General features: G+C 34.2%; 1 protein-coding gene across 1 annotated transcript in view; it reads left to right on the top strand.

Moving 5' to 3' along the window:
* Positions 1 to 27,200, top strand: part of SLC35F5 (solute carrier family 35 member F5) — a 36,697-nt gene extending 9,497 nt beyond the window's left edge. Inside the window, exons 6-16 of the mRNA XM_019454121.2 lie at positions 657 to 738; positions 1,524 to 1,714; positions 6,886 to 6,967; positions 7,572 to 7,659; positions 9,398 to 9,462; positions 11,393 to 11,497; positions 14,649 to 14,808; positions 19,210 to 19,300; positions 23,353 to 23,507; positions 24,023 to 24,116; positions 26,335 to 27,200. Coding sequence (XP_019309666.2) covers positions 657 to 738; positions 1,524 to 1,714; positions 6,886 to 6,967; positions 7,572 to 7,659; positions 9,398 to 9,462; positions 11,393 to 11,497; positions 14,649 to 14,808; positions 19,210 to 19,300; positions 23,353 to 23,507; positions 24,023 to 24,098 — 1,095 coding nt within the window. The 3' untranslated portion in view covers positions 24,099 to 24,116; positions 26,335 to 27,200. The remainder of the gene's footprint in view (positions 1 to 656; positions 739 to 1,523; positions 1,715 to 6,885; positions 6,968 to 7,571; positions 7,660 to 9,397; positions 9,463 to 11,392; positions 11,498 to 14,648; positions 14,809 to 19,209; positions 19,301 to 23,352; positions 23,508 to 24,022; positions 24,117 to 26,334) is intronic.
* Positions 27,201 to 27,775: the final 575 nt, after the last annotated feature.

The raw sequence follows: 27,775 nt of genomic DNA, 5'->3' as shown, positions 1-27,775 counted from the left end.
ATTTATTTATTTTGTGAGTGAGAGGAGTGAGTGGGGTGGGGAGAGGCAGAGAGAGCTAGAGAGAAAGAATCCTGAGCAGGCTCAGCCTGGAGCCCAACTCTGGGTTTGATCCCACAACTGTGAGATTATGCCCTGAGCTGAAATCAAGAATCAGATGCTCAACCACCTGAGCCACCCAGGTGCGCCAAGTTTTTTTAAATACCATTTTATGAGGTTGTTATGAGGACTAATGGGAAATATATGATATTTACACATTATATACTTGATTATCTCTTTATTGTCTGCCTTCCCCTTTAACCTACATGACTATTGATGACAGAGACTTTGTCTTCTTTCACTTTTATAGCCCCGTGATCTATAACGGTTTCTGACATAGTAGAAATTTAGCATGTATTTGTTAAAAGAATACATGAAAAGGAATAGGAGATAATCTGTTAGCTTGAGAAAGGGGTCTGTTTTTATAACATTTAAAGGCTAAATATCGTAATGTACCAATGCTGTTCCAATATACTTTGGAAAATTCTCTGTAAATATGGTGGTGAACAGCTGTGTTTTGAGCGGTATATATGACTATATACTCTCATCTTAAATTTTAGACAATATATCAACTATTATATTTGCTGTTTATATTTGTTCCTGTTTTTCTTGCATTCTAGAGTGAACCTTTGTATGTTCCTGTGAAATTTCATGATATTCCAAGTGAAAAACCTGAGAACACAAACATTGATACTGAAAAAAGTAAGCAAAATTTAGAATTTTATAACTTAGAAATGGGAAGAAATTTTAGTTTCATTTAAACCATCCCCAAACTTAGTGATTTTGTGGGTTGACTAGGATCACCTGGCATTTCTTCTTTTCCATGTGGTGTTGGCTTGGCCTGTAGTCTTCCAGAAGTTTTGTCTAGAAGGTTTTATTAATTCAACTAGAAATAATTTAAAAATATCAGAAATCTGTATGGTTTTGTTATATATATATTTTCAAATGGACAGTGTCCTCTTCAGCCATGCCACTAAACACCCCTAATAGCAAATTATAAGAGTTTCTTGTATCTGTGAATGGTGCAAAAAATGTCAGCTTCAGTGTAAGACAGTGTTTATCCATAATACTCTCTTGCAAAGAGTGAACCTCTAGAGGAGTGTTCCGCATGCTTGACCAGGAAAATAGTTCTCGTAAATTGGGTATCTATGAGGAAAAATCCAAGAAAAGTTATACAATAAATGCTAAAATAATAACCATACTATAATCCTGGCCAGGCAATATATGTACATAATTGCAGAACCCTTGTTTGAATATTTGGTCTCATTTTAAAGCCTTTAAAACATTTTTATAGATGAAAACCGTTTTCCTGTTAATTCTTTGAGTAGAGCTGCTCCAGGTAATAATATAACTGGTTTTCTTTGCTGTCCAAGTCTGATCATATATGGATTAAAGAATACACATTTATCAGTTAATTAAAATTTATGGGTTTTGTTGGATGTGAGGGGAGACATTTAATGATTTTGTATTATACTTTTCCTTTTAAGCTCCCAAAAAGTCTCGTGTAAGGTTCAGTAATATCATGGAGATTCGACAGCTTCCATCAAGCCATGCATTGGAAGCCAAGCTGTCTCGCATGTCACATCCTACTGTGAAAGAACAAGAATCCTTACTCAAAACTGTAGGGAAACTTACTGCAACTCAAGTAGCAAAAATTAGCTTTTTTTTTTGCTTTGTGGTAGGTCTTCTCTTTATTATATGTTTAGAACTTGAATTTTAAGACAGTGTACATACCAACAGAGTGCTATTTAAGTGTAATACTGTTAGTTTGCTTAATCGTGACTTTAAACTCAGCTATCTGGCATCATTGGGGAATTTGAGTATCAGAGTCAATAATTGCTTGCCATACCTCAGAGAATTTGGTAATTACTATAACATTATAGCTACTTCTGTATATATTTGGAATTTGACATTGCTTCAGGGTCAGAATAATTAATAGTTATTTTATACTATGATGTATACAAGGGCTAATAAATACCCAGATAAGAGTTTACTGTATGCATTGATTTTGTCAAAAAAGTGGTTTGGTGGTTGTATAATAAATTCATGTAAATGTGGTCAAATATTTTAGCAACTACTCATAGTAAACATTTCTACAGAATTTTTTGTAGTATTGTTGATAGCTTCTTTATTATATTAATATAGAAACTGAAAAATGTGCTTAAGATTTCATGATAGAACAATCTTGTAGCAAATACTCTTTTTGAATAAGCTGGGATTACTTGTCTGAGTTAGTGAAAACTCTGGAGTTTAGAATTTAATAATGAATTTCATTGCTCTTTGCTGTGTATGTCATTGGAAGCAGCCTAATCCAAGGTTCTTTAGTATGAGCCTATAAGATTTAAGTTTATATTGAACTTTTTTAAACACTAGATAATACATGCTAATGTCAATATCATTAGCCTGATTATAAGATTTTTTTACTTCCCAGTTTTGCCTCATTGCATAGCCCACTTTTTTCTATCCTCTTCCTGGATAACATCTAATTGAGTGTTACTTTGATTAATATATTCAGCAGTGCAAATCAGAAAATCTTTGTGAGTGATGATAATTACATATATACTAAAAAGCTCATACATTTGGATTATGCTGTTAATATGGATTTCCAAATGTTTGCTTATTTTAAAAGAATGTAAGGTAAGAGTAAGATTTATTAATTATATGTTACCTAATTTTCAAATGAGACTTGAGGTGGAGAATAATAAAAGTGTCTATATAGTAAAAGTTAAACCTGGGTGGCTCAGTTGGTTAAATGTCCAACTCTTGATTTTGCCTCAGGTCACTATCTCACACTTCATGAGACTGGGCCTCACACTGGGCTCTGTGCTGACATCATGGAGCCTGCTTGGGATTCTCTCTCTCTGTCTCTCTGCCCCTCCCTTGCTCATGGTCTCTCTCAGAATAAATATATAAACTTTAAAAAAAAAGAGGGAAAGATAAGAGCCAGATTAAATGGGTAGTGTGTGTGTGTGTGTGTGTGTGTGTGTGTGTGTGTGTGTGTGTGTGTGTGTGTGTCTGTTTGTGGGGGGAGCTGGTTGTGGAATAGGATGATTATATCAGGAACTTCAATTTAAAGGAAGAAAGCTACTTCAAATGAGCACACAGTTTATCCCTAGGCAAATTGGTAAAAGGAAAGGCAAATAGGAAAACCTCATGAATTACACAACTTATTGCCTATTAAAAAGAAATACTGTATTTCCCTTCTTTGGATAAAGCAATTTTCCAACTCACGACTCTGAGAGAATGTATTACATAGATTAAATACATTACATAGGTACTATTCCATGTAGCAGGTTTATATACAGATAGATATGTGCATATAAAAAGCCTTTTAAAAATGGTGATGAAATATATGTGCTATACATTTGCTATTTTAACCTTTTTTTTTTTCATTTTAACCATTTTTAAGTGTATATAGCTTTAGTGGCATTAAGTATGTTCACATCGTTGTACAACCACCACCATCTATCAACAGAACATTTTTCATTGTGTAAAACTGAAATTCTATGTCCATTAAATAAGTCCCCTTTATTATCTTCCCCAGCCTCTGACAACCACCATTCTACTTTCTGTCACTATGAATTTGACCACTCTTAAGTACCTTGTATGAATGGAATCATATACTGTTTTTCCTTTTATGACTGGCTTACCTCAGCATAAAGTCTTCAAGGTTCATCCTCATAGCATGTGTCAGAACTTTCTTCCTTTTAATTTTTTTTTAAGTTTATTTGTTTTGAGAGAGAGAGAGAGAGAGAATGCACACACGCCTGGGGGAAGGGCAGAGAGAGAAGGGCAGAGAGAGGATCCCAAGCAGGCCTCCACACTGTCAGTGTGGAGCCCAAGGCAGAGTTTGAACTCAGGAACCATGAAATCATCACCTGAGCCTAAATCAAGAGTTGGATGCTTAACTGACTGAGCCACCCAGGTACCCCAGAACATTCTTCCTTTTAAAGGATGAATACTATTTCATTGTATGGATATACCATGTTTTGTTTATTTATCCGTTGATCTGCATTTGGGTGGTTTCCACTTTTGGTAGTCTTTAAAATAAAATTAAAATAAAATAAAATAAAATAAAATAAAATAAAATAAAATAAAATAAAACAAAACCTAAATAAGTTACAAGCCTAGAAAGCTATGTTAGTATTTAATAAAGACACTTCTATAGAAAGAATAATAAAGCTTTTTGGAAACCTTATTTAAGAGAGTGATAAGCTTTGATAAGGTTTAGAGCAGTGCTATTCAATACAAATATAATACGAGCCTGAAATGTGGTTGTCCTATGTATTTTTGAATTTTCTACAATTAGAAAAAAATTAAAAAAAAATTTAAAATGTTTATTTATTTTTGAGAGAGAGAAAGAGAGAGACAGACAGACAAAGCATGAGCTGGGGAGGGGCAGAGAGAGAGGGAGACACAGAATCCGAAGCAGGCTCCAGGCTGTCACCTGTTAGCACAGAGCCCAATGTGGGGCTTGAACCTACAAACCCTGAGATCATGACGTGAGCTGAAGTTGGATGCTTAACTGACTGAGCCACCCAGGCACCCCCCAAATTTTTTAAATGATATTTTAAAAATTTTTTAAAGAGAAATCAAGTTAAGAGAAACAAGTAAAGTTAATTTTAATACTATATTTTTATTTAATGCACCATGTATAAAATATTTTAACATGTTATCAGTGTAAGAATTGAGATAGTTTATATTCTTTTTCTGTACTAAAATCTTCTAAGCATTTCAATTTCATTTAAATTTCTATTTTTATTTAAGTTTCTATTTCTTTTCAACTTCAGTTTTTCAGTTTTAGTTGCAAAACATTTCAGTTCAGGCTAGCTACTTTTCAGTTCCTCAGTAGCTACATGTGGCTAGTGGCTAATGTACAGTGCAAGACAGAAGGAGTTAGTGATTACTGTATTTGCCAGTCCACCTTGAATGTCTTTTGTCTCATGAGGACTTGTGGTCTTTTGATTTTTCTCTGTAGGATATAATTTGGGTCATATAGTACTTATCTAGAGTACCTTTTATGATAATTTTAAAATAACTTATCACTCATGAAATAATGAAATATATGACTTATTTGTGATAGATTATTAGTAAGTGGTTGTCCTCAACTCTGGAATAATAAAGTGAAACACTGTAAGGTTAATTTTTATTGGAGGGTAATTGAGATGAATCTTCTTTTGTGATAAGAGTGCGTTGGGTTTGAAAGCCAGAGAATGGGGAGAGGTGAAGAATAGGAAGGTCTTTCTAGGAAGAGTTTATGTATAACTCATGATGAATTCTTAGGAGTTTTGAATGGCTGCTACCTAAGTGATCTGTTTTTATTTCTGTATCTTGTATTAGCAGAGACAGTGAGATTGTTTGGAAAATGAGTATTTATGTGTTAAAGTGGTAAGGAAAGTGGGTCCAGAAAGCTAATGATCACCCTGTAAGTTTTATCAAGGTTCTTGCAGACAGATCTCCAAAAGATAATTAAGAGTAGAATCTTACTTTTCTAGCATTGAACCACAAGCAGATTGTGGCTTTTATTGCCATATATGTTTGATACTGTTCATCTTAGCAATTGCTACCTCATTTTCTCGTTTAGAAAGTCAAGTGAAATTATCTAGGGAGTCAGAGAACTACAGATGGTGTCAGAATCACTTTGCTATAGTTTTAATCTGGCTTTCACTTTGAGTACAGTGTAGACTACATGAATCTACTAGACTCAGCTATCTGCTGCCTTCTAGCAGTGGTCTAAGATATGCCTTTGTTGCTTCGCTGAAATGTGTATGCTAATAATTATAGTACTCACGTAACTAAAAGTTCTGAGAGAGATCAAGAGATGTACCTTTCTTAAGAGGACATTCGTTCTTCAGTGGAATATGAATGTCTTAAGTAACAGTGATGCCAAAAACAGAGAGGAGTTAATTGACTTTGATCCAGCAGTCTGCTTCTTAGTATATATATTAGTGACACTCATGCACATATGTACCCAGAGGCATGCACTAGAATGTTCATAGTATCATTGCTTGAAATAGTCAAAAAATATCCATTAACAGAAAAATGGATGAGTTGTGATAATAGGCATTAGGATATCTAATAGCAGTGAAAGTAAATGAATTTTGGAACACCTGCCCCCAACACACACATCAGGCTTCATAAAAAGAAGTCTTACTTCTTATTCCTTAAATTAGGCACAGTATTGAGGATATAAGAATCTCCTAGCCTGGATGAGCCTAAGAGAAGAAAAAAAAATCCTCAAACTGGAAAACTTCCTTAAATTATATCCAGTTATGAGAACTCTTTGTATTGTGTCTCCAAACTGAGTATCAGAGAAATAATCATAATTAGCTAGCAAATTCACATTTTTTATTGGACTTTTTTAGATTTCCAAAATGAATGTCTTTTTATCTATCAGTCTACCTAGTTGGTAGCTACCTTGATCCATCCCCATAGGCATCATCTCGTTGAGTAGATTTCTCATCATGCTGTATTTATCTGTACATATTTTAATATTGGAGAATTTCCCCAAATTCAAATTTGATTTAGATAAACTTTAATAGAATGCTAGAAGTGTTTGGATAAAGCAAATTTTAAAGTTGATACTCAGTTTTACCCTCATTAAAAAAAAACTTGAATACTAATTTTAATGAGCTATTGTTAATTTCTTAGGGGAAGTTGAATAGCAACGATCTTAGATCTAATTGTAAATGCCCTCTTTTTTGAGCTTGTGATTTTTCAATAGAAAGCAACTTTTAAAGGCTCTTATGATAAAATATTTAGGGGGAGAAAAAAAAAGGAGGGTCCTATAAACTGTGACAGATGTAAGCATGTCATTCAATTGGGTTCACTTTGTTTCTTTGTCTTTAGTGGTTTCTGGCAAATTTGTCATATCAAGAAGCACTTTCGGACACACAGGTTGCTATAGTTAATATCTTGTCCTCAACCTCTGGTAAGAAATTTGTCTTCAAAATTTACATTATAACTTGAAACCTTTTTCTGTTATATGTGTATGTACATATACACACATTTTTATCTTATTACAAATTACATTCATTCTAATAATGCACATTAGTGTGTTGTAACTACATAAATGTTTGTAGTTTTATGCTGTGGCCTTGTACTGTTTACATTCCTTCGACTATGTTATGGCATTTTTTATATAACAACATATTAAAGTTTGATGGGCTGTTTTTTTTGTATTGTAGTTGTCATTCCTTTCACATATTCTTTCTGAAGATCTTTTTCTGGACCCTTTGGCTAAATGTAATTGCTTTTTTCAGAACCATAATTTACCCAATGAAAGATGTTTTATTTTAAAAATTGAATCACCTTCCAAATCTGGGAGAGAAAAAGTATTTTTGAAGCTGTAAAAATAACTTGAGCACACATGCTTGATTATGATGAGGTCATAATGTTACTCTGAATGCTCAATTTAACTCTATTAGTTTAAAATAAGTAGGGTTATACTTAATCTGTATTGTTGAAATAAACATGATTTAGTTTAAAGGCTGCTTTCCACAGTATTAAAGCTGATGTATCTTTTTTCCCTGCAGGACTTTTTACCTTAATTCTTGCTGCAGTGTTTCCAAGTAACAGTGGAGATAGATTTACTCTTTCTAAACTACTAGCTGTAATTTTAAGGTAAGAATGTAACATAATAGCTAGTTAATTCTGCTTAAAAATATAATGTTTAAAATTTTTCTGTTAGTGACATAGGATAGTTTATATTATACTATGGCAAAGCAAGATGAGGATGAAAGAAGGGTTTATGTGGATATCATGCTATGCAGCCTTGGATCAGGTCCTTCTTTAGTTTTCTAAATGGTCCTGGGGAGAGTAACTGGAGGGAGGGACCCCAAAGCAGCTTTGGTTCCCATTCAAGTGAGGACAGACAGTATACTACTGTGTATTGTACTGATGTTTACATTTAACTTAATGTGGCACCTTAATCCTCATCACCTCCTAAGTTCCTGTTTCCTTCTCCTAAAACAAGTTCCTCTTTCTGTTTTGGTTTTGGGTTTTATATATCCTACTTCTAATAATCAAACGTGCAGTCTTCTCTGATTATTTCATCCTCACATGATCTTTCAGTTGTTTTCTGTATAAACCATCTGGCAGTTTTGAATTAGTGTGTAACATCAGTATTGTCAATAACTGTATTTAAATCTTTTATGTAACTTTGTGTATGTTTGTCTTGTCTTTTCTATGGGTTATAAACCTTTAAAGGCCAGAGCCTTGTTTGCTGCTTATTTGTGCCGCCTGCAGTGTAGCGTAGGGCTTTGCTTACTGACAGTACTCAACAAAGATGTATTGGTTTGATAAAGCTGTTGTCTTTATGAGAAAAAATCAGAAATCAGAGAAGAAAGTTGAATGATTTAATGAAGAGAGTAGTGTTTCTTAGCTGTCAGAGCTGGGTTTGAGTCAGAGCTTTGTTCTTTTTTCCTGTCAGTTTCCTTAAGCTCTCTGAGATAGTTTCCTAGGTGAGAACATGATGATCGTATTAGCCTCGTTTGAAAGTTTGGAGCCAGTGTATATAAAAAGCAATTATCACAGGGACTGAGGTACTTGGTAGTCACATACGTGGTAGCTCTTATTACGGTGTGTTTTTCTCTTTTAGCCATAACCGTGGTAGTTTTCAGGGGTAGGCCGGTTGACCCAACTAATTTATTATTTAGATGTTATGCCCACTAGAAGTTTATTATATTGCATTCATGATTAGCTAATGTTTTAGCTAAACCTATTCTTGTGTTAGGGGAATACAATATATTTGTATTGGGGAAGTAAATGAAGTTTAATTCGGTTGAATTTTTTGTCAATTTATAATTAATTTAATCGTTCAAATATTTAAGTATGGTTTTATTGTTAATTTAGGTTTTACCAATAGGCAGCATTTGTGCTACCGTTAGGTTTGTGTGGGTATACTGTATGCATATCTTCAAAAACAAGTTTGGAAGAGGCTGAAAAGTTAGTTACTTCTTAACCAAAAGCAGTAGGTAGCATAGGAGGTAAGAATACTTACCTAGAAGCAGGCTACCGATAGATTCAGTCCTATCTGTGTGATTTTGGTCAAGTTACTTCATATGTTTGTGTGTGAGTTTTCTCATGTGTAAAATGGTAATGGTAACAACAGTAATACCTTTATTATAAAGTAATTTGTACATTTTGCAAGAATTAAATGATTTAAATACAAGTATAGCATTTACACTGTCCTGTTATCATTGTTAAATATTATTAATTAAATCACTAAGTTCTTTGACAGTTTAAGTTTTGCTCAGTTTTGAGCATAGTCTTGATTACTTGTAAATAATTTTTATCTTCATTACTAGCCCTTTTAAGGAATGTATTATTTTGCTTATTAGTAATGCTCTTACTCTCACAGCATTGGAGGTGTTGTGCTGGTTAATTTGTCAGGGTCTGAAAAATCTGCTGGAAGAGATACAATAGGTAAGTAAGTACTTGACTCTGCATTCTTTCTGTTACAGTATACAAGACAGTTTGTACATATCAGTGTTTATGTCCTTGTGTGCATGTATGTGCATGTGCACACACACACACAGAGGGTGCGCACTAATGGGGCCTTTTTTTTTTTTAACGTTTTTTTGGAAATCATGTAAAAAAATTAAAAAATAGTTAATAGAATTCTCATATAGCCATCACTCAGATTCTCCGCTGTGTACATAGCTTCAGTATAGTTATAAAAATCAGGAATTAACATTGATTATAATTTAGTTAATTTGTATATCCTTTTCATATTTCACCATGTTTCCCATGAATGTTCTTTTTCTGGTCCAGCATCACTTGTTGCACTTAGTTGTCATGTCTCCTTAGTTTCCTTTAATCTAGAACTGTACCTCAGTCTTTTTTTTTTTTTTTTCTTTTATAACCTTAACACTTTGAAAAGGATACTGTCCAGTTGTTTTGTGGTATGTTCCTCACTCTTGGTTTGTCTGATACTTCCTTATGGTTAAATTTATGTTGTGTATTTTTGATTAGAATGCCATGGAAGTGATATTGGAAGTGTCCTGATCGGTAAATCATATTAGATTCTGGCACATGGTGTTGTCCCATTAGTAGTGACTAATTTTAAGGTAGTGCCTGCCAGGATGCTCCAGTGTCAAGTTACTAACTTTTTTCTTTGCAACTAGTAAGCATCTTGTAGGGAGATACTTTGAGACTACGCACATACCATGTTTCTATTATACTTGCACCCACTAATTTTGTGGTTCACTCATGATTCTTGCCTGAAACATTTAGTGCTATGGTGAACACTCAGTTTCGATCTATTGTTTAGACTGAACAAAAACAAAGATAGTAGAACCCAGTTTTATGGCTTCCTTCTGGATACTTTGTTTAGATATTTGAAATTCATTGAATGGAACACTGCTTTCTAAACTATCCCTGGTTATTGCCCAGGCATAGTTCATGCCTTGAACTGCTTATGTCTTTCTCACCCTTGAACTGATAGCTATGCCTTGAACTATATCATTTCTTACCCAGAGCAGCTTTGTATATGTAAAACGATATATGTATTTGTTGTGTATGTGTGAGGTTTTATTGATAGACTTTTTTTGCTTTCTTAAAAAAGTTAAATTTTTAAAAAATAGATTCAATAAAACATTGGAATTTGGGATAATTAATTGAAGTATTAAATGTGGTCACTTGGCAGACAGCACATTAATTTAGCTGTTTTTAAAACTTAGTTAAATGTCTTTGAGAATGAGTTAATATTAAAGAGAATCAGCATTTATTATGCCCGTACTATACGCCATGTATTAGATATTTTAGAAAACATTAAAAAGTATGTTTGTACTTTTCAAGTTCTTGACTTTAATCATTACCTAGACTTACAAAATAAAAACACTAGAGAATAAAATAATGTTACATTTAACCATGTAAATATTAAATTGTCTAAAATAGAAGACCAGGAGGATGGAAATTCAGTGGAGTAGGAGGAGGATGCTTTGTGGCAGACGTGGGACTTGAACAGGGCCTTGAAGATGGTAGTACAATATATACTAAAGATGATACATGACAGTGGGGAGGACTGTATAAGCAATGGCTTAACCATATTACACCAGACAGTGTCAGGTGTCAAACTGAAGTAGCATTTCAAAATTAAAAAAACAAATAGTTACTTCCATGGTTTTAACATTATGTGTGTTTGTATAGATCATTGGATGTTTGCACATGTGTTTGTTCACTCTTTAAACTGCTTCCTGAACTCCTGGAGGACATGGAGGGGGTGGGCTATACTTTATCTTTTCATATTTGTGTACTTCTTGAAATAGTATCTGACACCGTATTAGATTTTAAATAAGTGTGTGTTGAATGAATTAATGAAAAATGCATGAACTCATTATGTTGATTTTTACAGGTTCCATTTGGTCTCTTGTTGGAGCCATGCTCTATGCTGTCTATATTGTTATGATTAAGAGAAAAGTAGACAGAGAAGATAAGTTGGATATTCCAATGTTCTTTGGTAAGAATATGTTTAACCTGTGAGGCTATTTACTCTGAATGATTAGCTTAGGGTTTTGTTTTAGAGGGAATAAGGAAGCCTTTCTCTTTTCCTCCATATGATTCTTTAAAACCATCAGATTTTAAGGCTCATGAAGTCCAGTCTCAGTGTTTTTCTCATACCTTGCCCCGCATAACTGTGTACCTCTGACAGAAGGCCAGTTTCCTCAGTGTGAAGTAAAGAAAGAAATTCTTCCTAATGCCTTTTTTGCATTCATGTTTCAGCCTGTGAATCAGATATTTTCCTCATTGATAGGAAAGAATTATGCTATTACAAGCATGTGAGAGAATACCTGTTGTATTACACATTTTACCATTTTTGACTTTTTAGAAGCAAAGAATACTATTCTAGTCTATGTACTTTTCATTAAAACTCATGGGACACTTAAAGGCTTTCCATCTGCTCTTTAAGATATAGGCTTTTTTATGACATAGATTTTTCAAATTACCAAAATGTAGTTTCTGGCATCAGTTCTTAATTTTTGTAAATAAAATACTGAATATGAGAACTTATAAGTTCTCATTTGCCTGATATCAGCTGAGTAAAATAGTTGTGTTATCTGTCAGATATCTGTAGATATCTTCTAAAAGATATCTGAATATCAGTAGATTAAAAAAAGCCTGGATGAAAGTTCAAAGTACAGCTTATGGGGAATTAGGAGACCAGGAATATAGTTGTTATAATTTCATTTATTTCATACTCATCTGAGAAATAAGGAGATTGGACAGATGAGTAGCTTTCAAAATGATTTGCAGAGGATCCTGGGATGGGTGGGAGGAGGTGGAGTTGCATGTATGGTTCTGGTTCTTAGAGCCCTTTGTTGCTTCAGCCGGAACAGCTCTGTTTTCTTGGGCTTTTGCATTATAATTTGATTTGTAGAAAATATTTTTCTGCTAAGAAATGTTTGAATATCTTCACCTAAAGTTTAACAGAAACAAAACATTTGGAAAGCTACCAGACCAGGTGATCACTCAAGTTTAAGTATGGAATTCAATAAATATGCCTTAAATATGAAGGTAACTTTAATAATGTCTTATTTTAGGGTCATAGAAAATTCCACCTGGAATGGAATGAAATGCTAATATTTTCTGAGTGTGTGTTTTTTTTTAAGATTGGCAATTTTCAGGAAAAATTGTTTAATTTATTCTTATTACATACAGACAAAAAAATCATATGTGATTTTTATATATCATATATGACATGATCTATAACACAATATTGATTTGATCTGGGCTTTATAATAGGCAGGACCAGAAAGAAGTTAGGATTGGGTTGTGGAGGGTTCTTTGGGGATGGAGATGTGAGCAGAGCATAACAGGGAACAGTGAGTGGATCTGTGCGATTGTGCTGGAAAGCCCACTTTAGGGAAGAACAGGAGGGTATACAGGCCAGATTCTGGAGGGTGGAAGCAATTGGGACCTTTGTTTTTAGGTTCAGAGGTTGGTAATACATGTGGGATTCCATAGACTTGATAGTCCAGGGACAGCAAAGTAGATTCGGTTTTTGATGATGCCAAATTTCGGTGTTTTGATTACGACAACTTCTTAATGTTGTGTAAGCTTTTCAGATCATGAGTCCGTTCTGTATGTGTGTCATTTTGTTTGTTTTTATTTTTATCACTAGATGTCTTAAATTGGGTATTCTAAAAGCAGGATATGAGACAGGAATTTCTTATGGGTGATTATTGAGGGGATGCTCTGCAGGGAAACCTGACAAGGGAGTAAGAAAAGCAGGATAGAGTAGGGGAAAGAACTGTTATGGTCTCAGTATAATTGAGGTTTGGCCCAGTTCATGGCATGTTGGGGCAGGAGATGGAGGGGGAAAGGAGCCGGTAATGTCTAGGTACTCCTCACAGACGTCCTCACAGACAGTAGGATTTCAGCCATGAGAGGAGCCTTGTGCATCCTCTATGGGTTAGTTGTGGGATGCAGACGGTGTGGGGTGATCACTTCTTGGGAAAATTTGGCTTGTTTGCTCTCCGAGACCATTCTTCAGAGGAGGCAGGTAACTGTGAATCTTTAGGAGCAGATAGAGACTAGGTGCTCCAGTCCTGTAAAGATTTAACTAGGCATCCGAAATACTAGCCTATTATTTAGCAACAAATATGAAATATATATTTACTATAACTTAACTTTGAAGAAAGCTCTATAGTTATCTAATGAATCTCATAGTGGATCTGCAATGTTAAACTGTATAGAAAGTGCCATAAAAATTACTATAAAATTGTAATTTTTTTCTTTACAGTCTTTGTATTCATAGGGACTCATAAACTTGCATTTCTATAATAACAATAATAGCTCACCTTTTATTAACTTTTTACTTTATGCTAGTACTATGCTGTATTTTGTAAGTGTTAATCTAATTCTCCCACTAACCTATTTAGATATGATTTTACACTCATGGATTGGAAAACTGAGGCTTCAAAGAGGTTCTGCATCTTGCACAAAGTTTACACTACTAGTGAATGGTAGAGCTGGGATTGGAACCCAGAGCAATTAGACTGCAGAGCACATACAGTCAACCACTAAATGTTACAGCCTTCCTTTATGAGTAGTCAGTCTGTCCTTAGTTCATATGTTGAGTAGCTATTTATGTAGGTATGTTCTCTCACCAACTAGTTTATAGGCTCCTGGAAGGCAAGAACCAAGAATGTATTGTTTTGGAAACTTCCTTCATTATTCCGAGCATGCCACAGGTGTTTTATACATAAATATGAGTTGAATCAGGGAGCAGCCATCAACTTCCTCATAATTTAGGCTGAATATCCATATACACACCATATACCAATTGTTTCTTTAAGTTTGAAGACACTAAATTATTGGTAGCTAAGGTTAGCAACCTTTCTTTCTGAATTAAGTAGTTTATTCCATAGGAATTGCTCCATGCAGTGAATAGTTGAACCTTGAAGATTCAGTGATCACCAGCTGCTAGTGTAGTTTTTTCTGGTGTTGAGTTGTCCATAGATATGAACCAAAGAAACACAAGTTCCAGTTAAGAAAACCAGTTAGAACTCTTTGTGTAAAATATAATGTTCTCTAATTATAGAGTTATAAGTTTGAAAATTTTAAATAAATCACAATTACTAACTTTTGTCTCTTTTATACATATTTAGGTTTTGTAGGTCTGTTTAATCTGCTGCTCTTATGGCCAGGTTTCTTTTTACTTCATTATACTGGATTTGAGGACTTTGAGTTTCCCAATAAAGTAGTATTAATGTGCATTATCATTAATGGCCTTATTGGAACGGTTCTCTCAGAGTTCCTGTGGTTGTGGTATGTACTATTTATTACACTATCATTTATTAGTTACCAGTTTATGGACTTTGGGATAGATTAAGTATTTTATATTTCTTCTGTCTTTTGATGGTTCCTCCTGTGCACCTTCCCACCCCGCACACTTCACAATTTAATAAAGTAACTCTACTAGAGCAAGAACTTTGTCTTTTAACTTCTGTGCACCCATTGTGTAGAGTATTACCTTGCACATAGAATGAGCTCAACAAATATTTGTTGAATAAATTTCTGATGAACATAAATGATCTACATTTGTAAAAGTGTTTTAAAGGTAGAATGTTATATAAATGAAAGGTGCCATTACCTAATGGACATCTAAACTTATGAGGTTTATATTCTAAATATGAATAACATGAGTTCTGAGTGAGAATCTAGGGAGCTTTGCTTATTTAGGAGACTTTGGAATGTCTGGTTGTTCATAGATGCTTTTTGTTTTTTTATTCTTAGGGCTTTTCGTGTAAGTGAGCCAGATGTGTAACCCTAAACCTCAATTAACTTGGAATGATAATATGCTTTGAAATGTTATAATACCAAGTATGTTGATATGTCATAATGATCCTAAAATAGTTTGAAGACAATATTATGTGTGGTGTTTAAGAAATCTTTCAGATATAGAGCTTGATACTTAGTCCTGTTTCCATCTAATAGGAACTGAAAAAAAAAAAAAAAACAACAACAACACAAATTGTACCTAAACTCCTAAAAGGAATTTTTTATTATATGCTAGTTAAGACTACTAACTAGTTTTCCCTTGCAAAAGACTACAACAAAAGTAGCCTTTTCCATGGATTTCCTTAATGCTTTGCCTGTACTTTCCCCCTTCCTCAATTAAGGAAATTTCTCTGTTTTCTTGATAGTCTCCCACACTCCCTTTCATTTGTAGTACTGAAAGATTAACTTTCATTTGTAGTAATTTATGTATTTAAATTCCTTTGCTGATCTAAAACTCTTTGATATCAGAATCCATTTACTCATTCATTCTTCCATCTTTCATTGCATGTATTTTAGGTGCGCATCAAAGAGAGTTATGTATTTTATTTCCTAGATTATATATCATATATTCTCTTTCATCCTATTCTTTTCTATCAGTTTTGGTATTTCTTTTGTCTCATTTCTCTTGCCTCTCTCTACTCTTGGGTCTGGACAGGTAGAATTACTTAGTCTGGTAGAGTTTTGGTTGAACTCAGTTGAGTCGTGAAGAATTGTTGATCTTCAGCCATTTTTTACTGCAATTTAAATAATTATGTGTACTTAACTATATTTCAATACAAGTTCATGTTTTCTAGTTCTTTAAGTTTAGTTTAAGTTAGAAAATTTCAAAGCAAATGAATATATTTCAAAGCAATAATTAGATTTTTCTTTGGGTGTTGGCTAGAGAAAGCGTTTAGTATGATGCTTATTACATTAAGACTCATAGTAAACATGGACTGTGCCACCTGTAAGTATTAAAATGCTCATTCTTTATTGAGAGCTTTATTTTTAATAAACATATACAATAGAGTTTTATTATGTTTAGCAGAATTTGATGTAGGTTCTGGAGGATGATCAAGCATGACATGTAATTTCTCTATGTGAGTTTTTTAGTTGCTCCCTTGGAGAAACTTTACATTTAAATAAATAATAACATGTTTTGAAATTTTTTTAATATAACTTTTTTAGAATGAAAAGAGTAATTCATGCAAAGGTATACAAAAGAGTGTACAATGAAAAGGAAATCCTATTATCTCTTTTTCACTCCAAATCTCCATTCCTTTCTTTCATAGACAACCACTGTTAACTACTAAGCCTTCTACAAATTTTTCTGTACATGCAGAAGGGTGTGTCAGTCTCCTAATTACCACCCCCCACTCCAACAAATTGTTTTATTTTTAAGACACAAATGGGAGCATACTATAGATAGTGTTCTGTACTTTGGTTTTTTTTCACAGATTATCTTATAAGTCTTCACATATCAGCACTTGGGTTCAGTTCATTTTTTAAAGCCTGTGTATAGTTCTAATATATTATGTTTCAATCCATTATGTAACATAATAAGTAGAATATAATGTATGTTACTGGTTCCTTATTGAGAGGCATTTTAAGTTTCCATTCCTTTACTTTGTAAATAAAATAGCGTTGAATATTCTCCTATATGTCTTTGGGTATATATGTAAGCATTCTATAGGATAAATATCTGTAAGTGGAAAAGACTGAGTCAATTATAGGGACTTTAGATTTTGATAGAGAATTGCAATGTCATTCTCCACAGAGGAAACACAACTTATATTCCCAGCTGTGTATATGTGAGTATTGATATATGAATATATGAGTATTGTTGAATAGTTAAACTATACAAAGTCATATATTATGATAAAAGCTATATTTATCCTTACCTAGAATGGATTTTTCAGGATCTCAAGAAGGTTTATTTTTCAGATACACTCTAATACTTGAGTGTTTAGAGTACTAATGATAACAACTCAGTAGCAGCAAACCAGTCAGTGAAGAAACAAACATATCCCTTATACTCTGGGTGTTCTTGGCAACAAAACAAGTATAAGAAACATGTCTCTCTATATTTTACCTTTTTTTAAATTATAAGAAAATAGACATTTCTCAGAAGTCATAATTTGCATGTATAATGATTCCCTTCTTTGGGAGAAGCAGGGTTATTGTATGTTTAACTGTAAATGGAACAGTAAACTTCAGTGTACATAATCAAGGGCTGAGTAGTAAACTACAGATTTAAAAGTATGGTTGTGAACTTTTTTTTGTAAATTAAAGATGTGTTCTTGTCCCTCATTGTTTATTTTTTAAAAATTGAGGTGTACTGTAAAGCGCATATACTGTACCATTTGTATTAGATGTTGAATGGTAGCACCTAGTTCTCTGTCTCAGCATTTCCCAGAGTGTGCCCCTGAAATGATAAAAGATGATAAAAGGATTCAACCATCAGCCAAATTAGGAAAAGGCAGTATAAGTCAAATAGTTTTCTTTTTCTATATTTATTTTGAGAGAGAGAGCATGCACATGCAAGCACAGGCGGTGGAGGGTCAGTGGAAGACAGAGAGAATCCTAAGCAGGCTCTGTGCTCTGTGCTAAGCTTGATCTCATGACAGTGAGATCATGACATCAGCTGAAATCAAGATTCAGATGTTTAACCAACTTAGCCACCCAGGCACCCCAAATAGTTTCCTTTTTAATACTTCATCTCAGACTCTTTATGATAGTACTTTGTGTTACAAATCTCTAAGTACATATGCTGCATTAAAAAAGAAAAAATTGACCTCCTGAACTGTCTTTTCACAGAGCAGCTAGCTCATAAGTAGTGGGAACCACTAGTACTTGAGTTCTCTTTCCTGCATTAAGAACTAATGGTATAGCCTCTAGTGAATATGTTGAGTGACACTTTATCAAGATAGCCTCTTCTATTGCAGGATAGCATTATTAATACTAACATATACTGAGCTAGAATTTACTAACCTAGAATTTCCATGGGTCTGTAAGTCACAATTACATGCATTACAGTTTTATCTTGGCTTGTAATTTCTTTTTTTTTCTTTTTTTCTTTTTTAAAGTAACCTCTGCCTGCAATGTGGGGCTCAAACTCATGACCCTGAGATCAAGAATCTCATGTTCTACTGACTGAGCCAGCCAGGCGCTCTGTTTTCTTGTCATACAAATTATTAATCTGTATAAATGGCTTATCTATTTGGTATAATGCTTTCTTTCATTTTTTTTTTCTTTCAACTAAACAAAATCATGTGCAGATTGCTATTTCAAAATTTGATACCAACATTGGTAGTTCAAGGGGAAAATAAAGTGAAGAGCTTAAGTTTGGTTAGGACATTTGCTAGAAAAATGGAAAGCAATAAGGAAGTACATTAAAAAATAACCAGTCCTTTTCAATGCTGAGCCAAACCAAAAGAACAACACAGGTCAGAAGACTATTTTAGTTTTCATGAGGGTGAGATATTTTTGGTTTGGTGAAAGACTCACGTGTTGGCTTATCACTTTCTTAGAAGTCTGTGGTGTGAAGTGTTGTCCTGCAGTTTAATAAAGCTGTTTCCTTTGTTAGCTAAGTATTGTCATTACAAAACTATGAGAACTCTTTCAGCAATTTTATTAAAAATGTTAATGAAATAGAAGCTATGCATCCAAATTGAATAATATCTGTAAGCAGATCTGGAAAACGCCATAAAGTACTTTGAAAGTTTTATTCTTACGTATTTGGATTTTTGGTATTTGAAGGTAAACTTTAAGAATCTTTCTAGTTGCTTTATTGTGTCTGAGTCTGTCCTAAGCTTTTGTTTTTGCTCCTGATCTCTCATGTCCATATTTCGTTTGGTTGTTTTACTTTTCTAATATGGAAACATGTATTTTCTTCTTTTTCCTTTTTAGGGGCTGCTTTCTTACCTCATCGTTGATAGGCACACTTGCACTAAGCCTTACAATACCTCTGTCCATAATAGCTGACATGTGTATGCGAAAGGTAAGACACACTATTTATTAGATATTTTAGATGTAGTTTTAAAACAGAGACAGTGAAAGTTAGGGCACATGATTAAATGTCTCAAGGTGCTTTACTACATAGAGATATATAAAAAGTACCAAAGAAATGGATAATCTCTTGCATTTTTAGCTTTTCAATTTTTTTTTTCTTAATTTCTTAGTGAAGAACAAACAGTATCTTTATATGTAGTTCTCCAGTTTTAGAGCTGATTATTGCATGTTTTCTTTGGTAAGTCAGTGGTATAGAATAGAAAATGGGATATATCTTATTATATAATTAGTGGTGTTTTGATTTCTAAGATAAATTCCAAAGTTTCTTTAATAGTGTGATACTATTATCAGTCTGAGCAACAGGAATAATGTTTCTCAGCAAATGCTCATTTCTGTCTGGTTCAGGAGGGGCAAGTGCTCTGTTCCTCTTCTGTGATGTCCTGGTCTGGATGCAGGGACCTTTATGATGAACATTGGCAATGATAACATCACAGAAAAGAGAATACCTTGTAACAGCCTGAAGGGAGGAGTTTCTTTAGTGCTTTTGGGGGTAAGGGGGAGAAAGGCATGCCATATATATTCAACTAAAAGATGTAGTGTAGTCATTTATCAGTTCAGTGTTTGTAAAACTTTGAACTCCAGGTATTAAGTAACAAAATTGCGTGTGTGTGTGTGTGTGTGTGTGTGTGTGTGTGTGTGTGTGTGGTTTGGTTTAATACAATTTGAAGAGGGAATACTTGAAAGCCCTAAGGCTTATAATGTGTAGAAATTATAATCAAAGTTTTAAAGATATTTTTTTTTAGATCTTTGTGCAGTTTTTAGGATAAAGGCAAAATACTCTCAGTGATATGTATTTTCTTTATTTAAAAAACGCTTCTGTTGCTGATACTTTGTTTCATGGCTCAGTAAATTCTTGCTTATTTGTCATGGTTATTAACAGAGTTTCACCTTAATTTAGGTTATCTTCTATAGCATGCATTTTCAAAGAGCAAGAATATTGTAACATATACATAACACTAAAGTTATACATCATTAGATTCTTTATAGGTTTAAATAATATCCAGGTCCTTCCACATCTCAGGATCTTGAATATCAACCAAAATTGCTCTAGTGAAACTAGGGGAGTGCTGTATAAGAGGATTTTGGTAGACTACTATGTAAATGAGCTTTTCTGTACTGATATTTTGAAAATATCAGCTTTTGCTGATTTGAAAAATAAAAATTGAAGGTTAATTTTAGGATTTTTAAAACACTGTCACAGGGGATCTAATTTTATTTAATGAGTATGTAATTTATGGATTCAGATATTTTAAGATGAGGGCAAAACATAAGGAAAATGAAGATAAATGATTGATTGATTAGAAAAACATAACCAGTCTTTTCTCGATTGTCTTCACATCTCGAATTGGACAGCCAGTTAAATGAGTTGGCTGGGCCTCCAGTGAGAATCAAGGGTAGGAAGATACTTTCTAGAAAAAGTGGCAGGGTGTCCCAGAACTGTAATAGAAACAGGAGAACTCTACTTTCATGTTTTTTTTTTTTTTAATTCTAATAAGCAACTATTTATATATAGTTTCTGAAATTTCAGCATTTATCAATATTTTTTATTGTGCTTAAAATAAATTATTTAAACCTATTTATAATTGATATTTTGTATGATAGGAAGCATCTCTGCTAGTATTCACATTTATATCCAGATATGGTCAGGTTTAGACAGTAATGTAGACAATTTTTTGTCATTGTCTTCATTTTATTTTATTTATTTTTAATTTTTTAATGTTGTTATTTATTTTTGAGAGAGAGAGAGGGCAAGCAGGGGAGGAGCAGAGAGAGAGGGAAACACAGAATCCTAAGCAGGCTTCAGGCTCTGAGCTGTCAGCACAGAGCCCAACGTGGGGCTTGAACTCACAAACCACGAGATCATGACCTGAGCCGAAGTTGGACACTCAACTGACTTGAGTCACCCGGGCACCCCTCAGTGTCTTCATTTTAAAATGCTGTCTTCATAGCTTGTTGGAAATAAAATCAGAACTTTTTTATTATGTGGCAACACATAAATAACTGCATTGTTACAGGTGAACTTTGCTTTTAAAGGTCAAGTAGGGTTCTACCCACCTTTACAAAGTTTACTTTTACTCAGTTGTAAAATAGGGTTTTAGCTGAATATTCATGAAATCACTCTTATCTACTATATCTATATCTTTAACTTTCATTAGTCATAAGTTTTCATACTTTTTCTGGTCTTGGGTCATTTAAATATGTCGTGGCTTTTCTAGATTATTAATATTCTGGCAAATATTCCAAGAATATGTTTTGCCAAAAATTTGATAGCATTGTGAAGGCTTTTTAGTATCTCTTACTGACTGCTCTTTCCTGGGTATTCTTAGGCTCACAGCCTGTGTGTGTATCTGCAAGCAGGACATGCATATTAAAAGTTGTCAGTGATTATTCTTGCATTATGCATTGTGAGTCCTTCATAAAAAATATTCTCACAAAACCCCTTTGCTCTAATGGTGCTGTGAACTGGAGTAGTATATGTTTCCCACCAGAGGGAGTCTTGCTTATGATTCTAAACTGCACTTTTTTTTTTTTTTAATACTTACAGAGAACAAGCACAGTTTTTCTTATTTTAAAGATAGGAGTTACTATTTTCATCAGTATGTTGAAAGCAAATCACACCACTGGGTTGCAGCTGAGTCTCAATCAGTGCAGCCTTCTTTGACAATTGGTTTTGATTCTTAGTTGAATCTAGATGGTAGAGGTAAACTAATGAAGGGAAAGATTTTTCTTCACTTTATGGCATCTCATTATCTTCAATTTTCTTGACAACCCTGATAAAATGATGGATTGGAGGCTCAACCTTGATGATATCTGATGGGCTTTTCACCCCTGAGGCCCTGCTTGCTGCTGTCTTCTCTGGCTCACGTTTCTTAGTAAAAGTGTTCTTGTTTGTTGTCTTTAGTGTACTTAAGCCATGATTTCGTTTTGGAATTTTTTTCATTTGTTACTACATAATCAAATTATTTTAAGAGTAAGCAGGAGAATTTGTTGCAAATTTTTAAAAAAAATTTTTTAATGTTTATTTATTTTGAGAGAGAGACTGAGAGTGAGCAGCAGAGGGACAGAGAGAGAGGGAGACATAGAGTCCAAAACAGGCTACAGGCTCTGAGCTGTTAGCACAGAGCTCAACGGGGGGCTCGAACCCACGAACTGTGAGATGATGACCTGAGCAGAAGTCGGACGCTTAACTGACAGAGCCACCCAGGTGCCCCTGTTGCAAACTGTTAATTAAAGGTTTGCACAAGTTGCACTTAAGGGTTTTTGGTGCTGTCTTTGGGAAGGAATGGTAACATAGCACAATGTATCACAACATATTATAGCATAGTTTTTTAAAATGTGAGTTTTTGGAGCACCTGGCTGGCTCGGTTGAGTGTCTAACTCTTGATTTCAGCTCAGGTCATGATCCCAGTGTCATGGGATTGATCCCCCATGTCAGGTTCCACACTGAACCTGGATTCTCTTTCTCCCTGTGCCACTCAACCCTGCTTGTGCTCTCTCTCTCTCTCTCTCTCTCTCTCTCTCTCTCTCTCTCTCCATCTGTAAAATAAAAAAGTAAAAATAAAAATGTGAGTTTTTGAAGGTGACTTCAAAACTGAAGGGAGGATCTACTTGAGGATCGGCAGTAATCAGTACAGGAAAAAAATGGGCAATGTGTTGTAGAAGACAAAGCTAAATGGTTCGTAATTCTGCTCTCAGATGTGCTATGCCTAATACAGGAAAAGCATGCCTTCTGGCTTTCCTAGGCCATTTTCCAAGCAAGACATGTTTTTGTTGGTAATTTAAGCAAGTGGAATCATATGCTGAAGTTCTGAATCCTCATATTTAATAATATACTTAATATATTATTAATGCTAAGTATTATCTTCTTGGTGTTTTGACTTATTCCTGCAGATTTTCATAAATGGAAAACTTATTTTAAAGAATAAAGTTGTCTTAATGATAATGGTGGATTGTTTTTATTTTTCTATCTTTTATTTTTAGGTGCAGTTTTCTTGGTTATTTTTTGCAGGCGCGATCCCTGTATTTTTTTCATTTTTTATTGTAACTCTCCTCTGCCATTATAATAATTGGGATCCTGTGATGGTGGGAATCAGAAGAATTTTTGCCTTTATATGCAGAAAACATCGTATTCAGAGGTATATTTGGTTCCAGTATAAGTTTTTGAAAATATAATCCTTGCTAATTAAACTGGAAATCGTATCATGCTGGACTAATTTGTAGACACTTTGTGAAGAATTACTGAAAGATTATAATTTTATATGTACTATGCCACATAAAATTAAAATAAGTTGTTTAGATCCTTTGTGTGGTAAGATAGTTTCTTCACAACTACTTTAAAAAATATTTTGATTTATAGGTAAAACCAAAGTGCTTACTGTTTTGCTGTGATGAATTTAAATGTAGAAAACTTTCATTGGTGTGAACAAAATTTAAATAAAATATGATAACACTGCTCCAAATATCTTTCTTTTTTAAGAGAGAAAGATTTTTACATACTACTATAAAAAGAACTTGGGGCATGTTGTTGGGAAGTCTTGCCTTAGTCTTAGTGTTGACCTCACAGCTTCAGCCAGTAGAATAGATAATTTTTAAGGGCTCCTTTCCATTCAAAAGCTTTCCTTAACTATTGCCTTAAAAACATTTTTTTAAGGGTTCCAGAAGACAGTGAACAGTGCGAGAGTCTCATTCCTATGCACGGTGTTTCTCAGGAGGACGGAGCTAGTTAGCTGTTGTCTGTAGTCCAGGTTTGTATGTTAGCTAGTATTCGTGCTGAATAAGGTTCTTTATTCCTGTAATCTCAAATACTGTCTAGAGGGTAAGGGAGTCAAGCTCTGGACCCATACTGCCTGGGTTCCAATTCTAGCTTCTCTCTGCACTAGCTGTGTGACCTTATACAAGGTTCTTCACCTGTCTGTGCCTCAGTTTTCTTATTTGTGAAGTGGGGTTGTGGTAGTCCCTCCTCTCTCATAAGATTACTGGGAATATTAAATACTTGGTAAGATTTAAAGTGTGCAATAGTGCCTGACTCAAATTAAGTGATCCCAAGTTCAACTATTACTTTTATTCACGCTAAGGATCATAATTTTATTTAATAATACATGTTAGAAAAATGTTTTTCCTCTAGTATAAAAGTAAGAAAAAATATATTAATTTGGTGTATATCCAGTCTTTTCTCTGTATGTCTGTGTGTGTTGTCTACAACTGGCATAGTGTATATCCTGATTCTCTGACTATGCTTTTTCAATTAATGTTTCAAGAACATTTCCCCATTTTTAAAAAATTGTAAGAAATACTATCTTTTATATTTCTGACAAGACAGATGAGTACGTGGTATTTTTATCTTTCACTGCATCAATGCTTGAAATACATCTAACATATATTTTTGGCAGCTATAAAAGTAGTTATGTACTTATTTAGAATGAGAAATCACAGTAAATTACTGAAATTCTGCAGATTCAGGTCCCTTTCTTCTTAAGATAACCTGAGGCAGTTTATATTGAAATGTTTCCTGACTCAGCTGGGCTTCCCCTCCTCACTTAGAACATTTAACAACTCCTGTCAACTCCTTGCACTCAAATTGGCCTTTGAAGGTTAAGTGTCATCATCTTTGTGGCAGATACACCTCTAACCTAGGGCTAAGTGTCTTCGTCTTGTGTTTTCCTTTGGTCATTTTGTATTCCAGCTTTTCTGTTACAATGGTCACCCATGCACATAGTTGAGAGAGTTCGAGTTCTAGTTCTACGAGATTGCTCGTACAGAGCAGCTGCCGCCTGCCCTGCCCACCTGCTTCTGCTCTCCCGCTCTAAGAAGTCAATGTTAAACTCGTCAGTTGTTTTGACCCCCCTCTTCCCCCCCTCCCCCCACCCCACCTCACACACTGTCTTCAAGTACCACACTTATACTTCTGTTTCTTGATTTCTCTGTTTTAGGCATCTTCAGTTGATGTTCCCACTTTGGTAGATGAGGATAGATTACATTCAAGCTTCATCCTCCTCTCTCCCCACCCCACTTGCCTGCTTTTCCACCACCTCCTCATCCCAGTGTACTTATTGTATAATTATGGATAGATTTGTAAGCAGTGTTTGCATGGTCATGGTGATGTAAATGTTACTTTTACCTGAGTCATGGTGGATTGTGCTTGGCATTTCCACAGTCCAGAGACCCTTTGTTACACTTTTAGAGAATACACCTCACATTTTCTCTGGGGATAGAGAAGGGGCACTTGACCAGCTGTAAAAAGTAAGGCAGGACATTTGAATGTCTAACTGCATTTTCTATAAACCGTGCCAGTCTTTCTGTTTTAGCTGTTTCTTCACTCCTCCTTTTAGAGATACCTGCTTCGCTGTTGTTTTCTAGTCTCTGCTCTTCCCTTTGTCCATGTGACTTTTTCCTTAAGAAAAATCCCTTTATTTTCTTTTTACTGAGGTTTTGGCAGCAAAGTAGAACCAAATATGTTTACTTACCATCTTTAAATTTTAAAAAGTACATATAGTTATTTTTTAAAGCTTTGTAGTGCTGTAACGTATGCACTCTTTCCCTACTGTGTGTGCATTATTCCCATGGTCACACTCATGCCCCCCCACCCCCACCCCAGGCAAGGACTCAGTAAATTTGGGAGTGAGAACTGGATAAGAGGAGATAGTGAAGACGACCTCGGCAGAGTGTAAGGGAAAGGTGTGGCAGGAGTCTTTGTTGCATCGGGGTAATGGTGGGTATGCCATGAGTCAAACTGTCACCACATGATCTGTAAGCAGTGTTGGCCTTAGACACTGCTGTGGAACTCACTCCCATGTGCTTTTAGTGCTCACCTCCAGTTCCAGTATCCAGTTGTTAAGTGTAATAAACTGTGTTTGTTATATATTTCAATGTTAAGATAATTTGCTTTTTACAGTATAAACTGTAAAAATTAAAGCTATGACAGCTATAATCTAATGATGATTTTGTGTTTGTTTTTATTTTTAGCTTGATAATGGAACATTATGCAGCGAAGAGACAATCCCTGGCAAGTTTTTGTAGAAAATGTTTCAGTGCCTAGTCTGAAAAATAACAGTTTCAGTTCTTTGGAACTCTAAAATATATTTTCCTCATACCTGTTTTCTTCATTTCATAATGAAGTACTTTGCTATGTAGCTGTGTACATATCACCACAGTTATAGGAAGTTCCAGTCCACAGTCCCGCTAAAAGACCAACCTGCCTTACACATCTCAAGGAATTCAGCTGATGAAATAATTTGAACTAATCAAGGAATAAAATTCTGATGTTCTGGAGACTTTATTTTCACATTATTTGTTAAACACTGGGCTATATTATGAAAATGTTTTCAAGAAATCATTTAAGTATATAGATCAGTGTTTCTTACAGATAAAATGATAAAATAAGCTGCCTATAATAGGTATGGATTATACTTTTAAGTTTCGTAGAATATTGCAAATTAACAACACAGAAAAATGTTTAATTTTATGCAAGTGTGTCCATGCAAATTTAGTGGGACTTTAAAGAGAATCAATCTTTGAGAAAAATCTGGTTCACTCACACTACATATGCTGTATTACCCTTTCATAGCATTAGGTGCCTTGTATTTTAAATCTGTGACAAACTATGACAAATTTTTAAAGGGGAAGTATTATTGTAAAATGAAGAATTATGTATTTCTAAAGGCTGTATTGCTGTAAATTTAATTGATAAAGCTCTGCTTAATTTAGAGTTTTGAAGAAATATTCTCTCTTCAATTAAGACATTTTCATAATGGAATGATTTAAATTGAAGTGATGAAGAGTATTATTGAAATAAAATGTTTATATATATGTACTTGCGTGCTACAGATCTATGAATTGGTTTCTGATTTTTTTTTTCATATATGTGCCAGATTACTCTAGAACTGGATGTCTCTTAAATAATTCTAGTTTTCCGAAATAAATGTTTAATGGTTAAACATTTTACCTTGTTTGTTAAGAAGGTAAAAAATACTTTAAAAATTCCATTTGAATTTTTCCGCTACCAAGCTTAAGTTAAATATAAAATACTCCTAATTACAACTCTTAAATTTGAGTTTTATATGTACTTACTTTGCAACTGCCCCTGTTCACTGCAGACGTCAGTGAATGAACAGGTGTCTCAGGATTCATCTAGACTTTTGATGAATCACCCATTTCCTTTTCAAGTTTTGTGAAAATAGTTCATTTCTCTTCAAAATTTCCTAACAGATCTGATTTTTAAAATTCTCTTTGCAGTGTTTGGCTTCAGTTTGTGTTATTCACACTTTTAAAGTTGTTTTGGTGTTACCATAAGTCTAAAATGGAGTTTAACCATCTTTTTGCTTGTCCTGAGATCTTTTATATTAGCTTAAAAGATTGTTTATGACGTTAAATTTAAAAAACAAATGGTTGTTCTCCTATTTAGTGC

Source organism: Panthera pardus, unplaced genomic scaffold, assembly GCF_024362965.1.
Source record: "Panthera pardus isolate Hobbes unplaced genomic scaffold, ASM2436296v1 HiC_scaffold_10, whole genome shotgun sequence".
Lineage (NCBI taxonomy): Eukaryota > Metazoa > Chordata > Mammalia > Carnivora > Felidae > Panthera > Panthera pardus.
This window is presented reverse-complemented; position numbering and strand designations above follow the sequence as displayed.